General features: G+C 32.1%; 1 protein-coding gene across 2 annotated transcripts; it reads left to right on the forward strand.

Annotated features, from left to right (window-relative positions):
• Positions 1-3,223: 3,223 nt before the first annotated feature.
• LOC145037801 (common plant regulatory factor 1-like) lies at positions 3,224-7,362 on the forward strand. 2 transcript variants are annotated; one of them, XM_078986525.1, is made up of 12 exons: positions 3,224-3,357; positions 4,303-4,430; positions 4,554-4,604; positions 4,676-4,771; positions 4,867-4,935; positions 5,041-5,195; positions 5,274-5,322; positions 5,405-5,453; positions 5,549-5,727; positions 5,882-5,959; positions 6,040-6,165; positions 6,739-7,362. In XM_078986525.1, exons 2-12 carry the CDS (start codon positions 4,371-4,373, stop codon positions 6,889-6,891), a joined length of 1,065 nt encoding a protein of 354 aa, XP_078842651.1. In that variant the 5' UTR covers positions 3,224-3,357; positions 4,303-4,370; the 3' UTR covers positions 6,892-7,362. The 2 variants fall into 2 exon arrangements, with proteins under 2 accessions (XP_078842651.1, XP_078842652.1); XM_078986526.1 differs by having other exon boundaries at positions 4,557-4,604.
• Positions 7,363-8,641: the final 1,279 nt, after the last annotated feature.

The following is an 8,641-nucleotide window of genomic DNA, read 5'->3' on the forward strand; positions in this document are numbered from 1 at the left end:
TAGCGCTGTAGCGGCACATCATACACACACATTGGATTTCCGCATTATGAGATGTTCTGGGATTGTACTCTAACATTATTATTATTTTCATGTTTTGGGTTTCCAGACACGAAATATGTTTTATGAAATGATATGATCGGATGATGTTTTACTATAAATATTTTACAAACCACTTATTTTAAATGAAATTTTTTGGCGTGAAAATTGGATCGCTACATTGTTAGTGGTTATGTTGTGTATTTTGGTAATTCTTCTATTTCTTGGAGAAGTAAAAAAGCACTCATCTATCTCTTGTTCTATTATAAAATTTGAATATAGGGCTTTAGGTTCCTTATCTTATGATTTGATTTGGGTTCTAGATTTTTATGATATGGGGTTTAAAAATGTTCTTCTTGTAAATGTTTTTTATGATAACGATTTTGCAATTAAATTATCTTTGAATCCTGTATTTCATGATAAAACAAAACATTTCGAGATTGATGTTCATTTTATAAGAGAAAAAATTACAAAAGGAGTTGTTAAGTTGGTAAATGTTGGTTCATCTAATCACGTGGCAGATATTTTTACTAAGTCTCTTGTATGTTCATAACACGAGATTCTAAGTGAAAAGTTGTGTCTGTTTGTTCCTTTTCTTCAAAGTGATCTTTTTCAAAATGGTTAGTTTGAGAGGGGCTATTAAAATAAATAATATTTTAGATTAATTGCATACTAACATTTTGTTTAAATATATTTAGGATGTATTTTGTGTTGTTTTATGTTTGATAATTTTGCATGTAACTTTGTTGAGATTTGGAGGTGTAAAGTGTTAATATGTCAAAGTTTTTCGGGTTTACACGCGAGTCTTCGGATCCCAATTGACCTAGAGTATAACTAGCTAGCTTGCTCTCATTTGAGACATAACTTTATTGACTAGTTAGGGTGTTCCTCTCGTTTTCTCTCGTCTCTCTCAAAATATCTTCGATTAGGGTTTACATAACTTTTTATCAGATCTTGTATATATTATAGTTTTAGGTTGAGTGTGTTGTTTTGAGAGTAGAATAGGTTTTGGTAGCGAGGTTTTCGTTGTATGTTATTGAAAACCATATGTGCATGTCCTCAAATGCTATAATAGATAATGATGTTGGAATATCTCGTTTCTATAATTTTTTACATAAAGAAATTAGGATAGTCCTTTGTAATTAGTCTGGAAGTCCGATCACCACTTCGAGCATGATCATTAGTCTTCTTTGCATAATTCTTCCTATTAAACCGAGACATTGTAGCAAAGAGTTTGAACATTCCAATCCAAATATTGCATAAATCACAAATAAGAACGTTAACCTGCCTCACCCGAACTAACCAAACAAATGCAAAGTTCTTTCATAGACACGATTTCCTACTAGCCATATAAAGATGAACAATGTTGCCATAATGTCACATAACTGCCTCAATTCTTTCTTGTTAGTGCTATTAGTTCATGTATAAATATTGAGAAATCTGCCTTATCTTATCGACGTCCTCTCAATACATATTATGTGAAACTAGATAATCAAACACCGAGAACTTTTGATTGTTTCTTTTAATTTGATGGTTCACCTTTTCCCATCCTTGCTCATCCATTGATCATCCATATATCATGCCTACTTTTAAAAACTACAAAATTATTGAAAGTCTCCTCAAAAAATACAAAAAACACAAGTGAATAATCCAATTCTCCCGACCATCAAAGCCGCAAGATCACATGAAATCGGTCATCGATGTCACCGTATGGTTGATAACCTATTTATTTAAAGATGTTTATTTTAGGTGGAAACCAATAATATTTTATCAAATTTATAACCGACGGTCCCTTCTTTTTGAGACCGATACCGCTTGTCAATGTCTGTTCCTACCCTTGAATAGATTGTAACTTTATTTTTTCTAATAACCAACAACATATATATACTAATTTAATTGTGATTTCTATCATTTTGTCAATAATATATATATGTATAAACATAAATGATCAAATATTAAAAATACCCGATAATTTACTATGTTTTGTTACCATAATACCATCTAAGCTGATCCATATATCTTCTTTCATAAACTCATACCAAATATACTAAAAAAATAACAATTTTTAAAAAACATTAACGGCTTTAATAAACAACCCCAGACACCCTCTAAATCTCATTAAAACTTATATTGGTCAACAGCTTTTTTGATCTACATTGTTAATAGTAAAAATATTTATTTATTTAGTAATCAAACATCCTCGTTAAAAACTTATCTTAAAGAGTAATATCTCAAAAAGAAAAAGATTGTTAATAAATACTATTTATTAATTTAGTATTTGCCAATTTAATGTTCCACTTGTTTTATAATGAACGGCTTAAGTCCGGGCCCGGCCACATGCCTGGCGTACTAATCGGCTGAGTTTTAACGACGTGTAGGTCGACTCCTGTTCGAACACGTGTACGATGATGGTGATCTTGGATATTAAGCGATTGGATGACTTTGATCCCCCAGTTTATTTAGATAGCTCAAACTACACCTTTCAGTATTCAAAGTTCCTTATTATGCCCTTCAAACTTTGCAAACAAGACAACCCATCAAGTGCGTTAATATAACATCAATCATGACAAAAAAACATTATTCTCTATACTTCACAAATATCGATTTATGTATGCGTTGAGGTTGCAAAGACAAATAAATTTAGTGGTGGCTTATTCAACATATTTACACACAAATAGATATAATAAATATGCATTGAAAAACCTATAGATAAAAATATGAATGTACGATTTAAGCATACACAAACAATATGAGAAAAAATAAAATGTACTATTATCTATTTTGATTATATTATATCTCAATTTGAAAATAATTTCAGACCATCCAATGGAATCATAGAAGGTTAATCTGTCAAACCAAATTTGTGGTCTATGGTAAATTTATTGAAGCATAAAACAACCAAAAGAGAAATGTATGGGCCAGAATGATAAATACAAATTGTAGAGGGGAACAAAGTGTAATTTATTGACAATATTAAACTAAGCGATAGCAAAAACGGCCAGCACGATAATCAATGGGCCAGCTCAACCACCACATTATTTTTATTTATTCTTTTATTTTAGAAAACTTACTTTTCCAGATAAGTTATTCTCCGACTCTGAGCAATACCTCAAAAGAAACTTGTACGTTATGCATTAAATATTGTAGAATTAGATGAGTTTTAAACTCTTGTCTCTGGAAAAGTAGGTGGAGCGTATATTTATACACGTTAACACACGAACACGCGTCCGGTGACGTGGAGTGTTGCTTTCTTCCTCCCTTGTTTTAGTGAGAGAAAGTTCTAGAGAGAGAAAATGCAGCAGTGAATTTGTTCGAACTTAGGTATGTTTAATTTCAAGCTTTAATTTGTTCAGATTCTGTATTAATTGTTTGTTGTAACGTAATTTAGTTCGTGTTATTTATAATTTGATCGGATTTAGTTGAATTGTTTCGTGTTTTTCTAAGAATTACGGCGACATCTCGTGAATTAATCGGTTATTGTTGTCATAATTTGATGTTGAATTAGCTTGGATTCATAGCTTTTTGGTGTTTATGTATAGCATTTCATGAGCTACATGTCTATACATGCTTTTGACGTGATTGTAGCGATAGATCAGAATTGGGGAGAATAATCGGAGAATTAGATAAACTTAAACAGGAAACTGTAACGAAATTATCACGTTCTTGTCTGTTTTCATTTTCACATCTTTTTGTATGTTTTTATTAAATAAACAAAACTGTTCAATTTTGTGGAAATTTCTATTTTTTGGCATGTTCTACTGTCTGTCCGCCATACGAGGGTGGATTTGGTAAGTAGTTACTAGTTTATCCTGGATTGGTAATACTTGGTCGGTGCTGTGTTGCTTTCCTCTTGTTATATATGGATCTCATGAAGGATACTCATCCGTTTACTTCTTCTAAAGATTTCCCCTTTTGGTTTGAATGAAGAATAATAAGTTCCATATAGTAAGACTGGCTTTCTGGACCTGTGGAAGTAATTCTGTTATTTATCCAGTTTAGAGAAGCATGAACTTGGATGTTTTAAATTAACATGGAGGCTTTGTTTGCTTATAAATCTAAAATCAATATGTTGGAACTCCAGTTTGAAAGGCATGCATGGATTAAATGATCCAAAAACAAATGTAATCAACATGGGTGACGTATGATAGTATATTCACTCGCGTTCGATTCAAATTGTCGGGTGACGTTAACATGTTCCCATAAGTAGAACCCAGAAATTCTATTTGTTCATATTTGTGTCATATTGACATTCTTGTCCTTTTGCAGCTGAGTGAGCAAGTATCTGTAGAAAGAATCTCCCATATCTTCATTGATACAGTTTTAGGTGCTTTCCCATGGGGATCAGTGAAGAGGCACAAGATTGTAAGCCTGAAAAATCTTCTTCACCTCCACCAGTAAGCTCCCAAATTTTGTTTTATCTCTCTTACACTACACTACATATAAATCTTGTAGTTTTTTTTATATCCTTTTTTTTTTTTTTTTTGTATTTATGAAGTTGTATGACTTTAACTTTGCAGCAGCAGCAACAGACGGGTGTTCATGTATATCCAGATTGGGCAACCATGCAGGTTAATTAAACACACAAACCATCTAAATCTTATTAAATCAAATCTTATTTTGGATATTTATATTTCCACAGGCATATTATGGCCCTAGAATGGCTGTGCCACCATACTACAATCCTGCTGTTGCATCTGGTCATGCCCCTCCCCCTTATATGTGGGGTCCTCCACAGGTACAACAATTATCTTCATTCCTTTAGATTTATCAGGTTGACCTTTCTGTTGACTTCTTTTTTTTTTTTTTTTACTTTCAAAATCAAAAAATCAGCATATGATGCCACCCTATGCTGCTTTCTATCCACATGGAGGTGTTTATGCACATCCTGCAGTTCATCTTGTAAGTCTTCTTGACACCTTTCTAAGATGATAATGTGACCAAATTCTTCAATTTTATGATTTAGAATAACTGATAAGAAAGCGATGTTTGTGATAATTAAAACAGGCAAATAGTCCTCTGAACATTGATTCACCTGCCAAGTCATCAGGGGGTTCTGATAGAGGCTTGATGAAGAAATTAAAAGGATTTGATGGGTTGGCAATGTCAATAGGCAATCCATCAAATGGTGAAGGTGGAAACAATGATGGGAACTCACACAGGTAACCATAACTTGCATCATGCCTAAATTGGTCAATTTACATGTTTCCACACATAAAGATTTGGATTTTATAAAACAGTGGGGAGACTGAAGGAACAAGTGAAGGAAGTGATGGGAATACAACTGAGGTAAGAAATTAAAGTTTTAAAATTTTTTGTAACATTCATATGTGTGTCTAAAATAAATCTTCTTGTTGCATGTTTAATTTAGCGAGGTAAAAATGGTGGGAAAAGAAGCAGTGAAGGGTCGCTTATTCTTTGTAAGTTTCACATCCACATAAAAATTAATCTTTATGTTAATGGAGAATAAAGTTTTATAAAAAGAAATAAAATACTAAAACCTTTATGTCATCAGCTGAAGTTGAGAAGGCTGAGCCACAAAGAGCAGATGGAGCTTCCAGTAAAATGATGACAGGTGTCGGGATTCTTTCTCCCAATCCTGTCTCCGCATTAAATCTCAAGAATTTTCCAAATACAACTGCTGACATCACTTCACCCATTGTTACATTGATGCCAAATGAAGCACTTTTTCAGGTCTGTTTTCTATATTTTCCGTAGGCAAATTGCTTTTGGGCTTTTGACATAAAAGTCCTTATGTTTGGCAAGTTTTAGTCTCTGAGAAATTTAAGTTATGTTGCAATTATTGTTGTTTCTGAGTTTAACTTGTGTGAATAAAAATTATGAGCAGAATGACCGAGAACTAAAAAGGGAGAAGAGAAAGCAGTCCAACCGAGAATCTGCTAGAAGGTCAAGATTGAGGAAACAGGTATTGAGTTCTTTTCATGATGGCAAGGGTAAAATTGTAAAATTGATCCTTTTTTTGACAAATCGGTTTGAATTTTCCAGGCTGAAGCTGAGGAACTTGCTGTAAAAGTTGAAGCTCTTAACAGTGAAAACTTGAGCCTTAGGTCTGAAATTAACCGATTAACTGATAATTCAGAGAAATTGAAGCTTCAAAATGCTGAACTAATGGTAAGACCAAAACCAGACCTACTACTACTACATAATTACATTTTTGGTCCCTGAACATAGCTGTTTTTTTTCAATTTTGGTCCCAAAAAGTTTTCTCTTGTAATTTCATTTGAGGTTTTGCAACGTTACAAGAACTTTAAATAAGGACCAAAGGTATAAAAGAAACATTTTCTCTCTTTTCTTTCACCATTGAAGTCCTGTATGGGTAAAAAGTGGCTGAATGGGTAATGATATTTGTGTCTGTTTCTCTTTTGGGTTGAATAAACCGTCTTAACGAGACTAAATGACCATTTTACCCTCGCATTCCAAAAAAACAAAATTCACAATATTCTTTAAATTTTAACGCAAGAAAGATTAATGTCTTGATACATTAAGCCAGGCTTTTTTTTTTTAGCTTAACCCGTTAAGTTTTTCCATTCAGACTATGTAAAAAAGAAATAGCGATGTATAGCTATCCAGATAAAGTGCCTAACCCATTAAGACCATAAAGTCAAAAAGAAAGAAACAGCCACCAGACCTACTAAGTCATAATTACATATATACCCTTCACCAACATGTACCTCATTGTTACAGGAAAAACTGAAGGAGGTTTCATCTCTGAGCACTGCTAACCTGATATCAAGAGTGGATAACAGCTCAGGAGAATTATATGAAACCAACAAAAACACAAACACACGTCAACTTCTTGACTCAAGTCCAAGGGCTGATGCTGTGGCGGCTGGTTAGCTACTCAAATGTTATAATCCTATGACAAACAAACAAACAAACAAACAGACAAACGATAAAGTAATGTTTTTAGTTGTTGTTGGGTTTTTTTTACAAGATTTTTGGAGTTATTTGATTATCTAACAGTTTAACGTACGTAAAAGATAATAGGTGGTTAGGGTGATATTAAGATAAAAAATGAGTCCAAGGTTTTTAGGGTTTGGTCTGAATCTGATTATGATTATATATATATATATATATGGTGGTTTTAGATTTCGAGGGGCAAATTTGGAATGTTTATTTAGTTCCAGATTTTGCCTTGAAACTGGCCACTGATAGAGTTTAGTGTAATTATAGAGTATGGGTCTGTCTATTTGTCCGTGTGAGATTAATATAAAACAACTCAACTTATGGTATTGGTATGTGTAATATGAATTCGGGAGTTGTAGGATTCTTATATTTGGGAATAAACTTTTATCGTTTTTGATGTAATGGTTTTTTTTCTTATTGCTTAAATGTTGGTGGCTTATATTAAATAAATGGATGTTTATTATTAGGGTATTGAACTCTATAGAGTTCAATGGAATGCCACATCATCATTCATTATTCCATACAATTCTATTCATTTTTATCCTACAATGCATTAAACTCTACATGTTCAATAGAACGTATTAAAAAAATATTTATTTAAAGATTTAAAGATTTTCCTTTTTCCCATTGAAGAGTTCAATAGCAATTGAATTCTAAATCCATTGAATGTGAGGGTGACATTTCACAATGGTAAAGTTGTATCCATTGAATGACAAATAGACATATCATCTTATTCAACTCTTCCATTAAACTCTTCTTCATTTGGATGTTTTTAGTTTTATCCAAAATGCCTCACAAGGATATAAAGATTTGTCCAAAAGATACCCAATTTGATATTTTAAATGCGCATGTACATGTACATGCTTTCTTTTTCTTTATTCTACTCTTTAAATATTTCCCTATACCTAATCTTAAAACAATATGTTTATTAATTGTTTTTATTAAATTCGATTATATATTTTCATTTTGTAAAGCTATATATTATATAAAATTCAAGAGAACGAAAACATAGGCTTAACGACTAAGGGTCTAATAAGCGATTTTTTTTTTAATTAAATGAAAATTTTCTAATTTTTACTAAAAAAAAAAATAATTAGCAAAAAATATAAAATCAACAAAAATATATTTTGGTCACAATTATATAATTTACGTATTCAATTCATTTAGTAAATTTACAAAATAGAAAAAGATTTCATTCCATATCAACCAAACAAAAGAAAATGACTTGTAAGGATAACAAAGGATTAAAATTATACAAAAAATATTATCGCTTTTGTTTACACATATCGCCAAACAACTATAGGGGTGTCAACTGTTGACACGATACAACAAAAATACATAACACAAAACGAAATTGGGACAAAACTGAAATTCGAATTCGTGCTTGTGTCGTGTTCCTATCAAGTGTAAAAAAATACGATGTCGTGTCGTGTTTGTGTTCTTGTTCAAAATTCGACACGATATTAACATGATTTAGCATTTATTTGTCGTGTTTTTCGTTTTTCTTTGTCGTGTCGTGTCATATTTGTCGTTTTTTAATTGGTTCGTTTTCGTATTAATTAGAAAAAAACATGGCATCATGTCGTGTTGTGTTCGTGTTACATAAAACATTATCATGTCGTGTCATGTCAGACAAAAGCACGACATGATGGCCTGATTTGCCAACGTTTGTACACATATG

Source organism: Lactuca saligna, chromosome 3 (genome assembly GCF_052625555.1).
Source record: "Lactuca saligna cultivar CGN05327 chromosome 3, ASM5262555v1, whole genome shotgun sequence".
Taxonomy (NCBI): domain Eukaryota; kingdom Viridiplantae; phylum Streptophyta; class Magnoliopsida; order Asterales; family Asteraceae; genus Lactuca; species Lactuca saligna.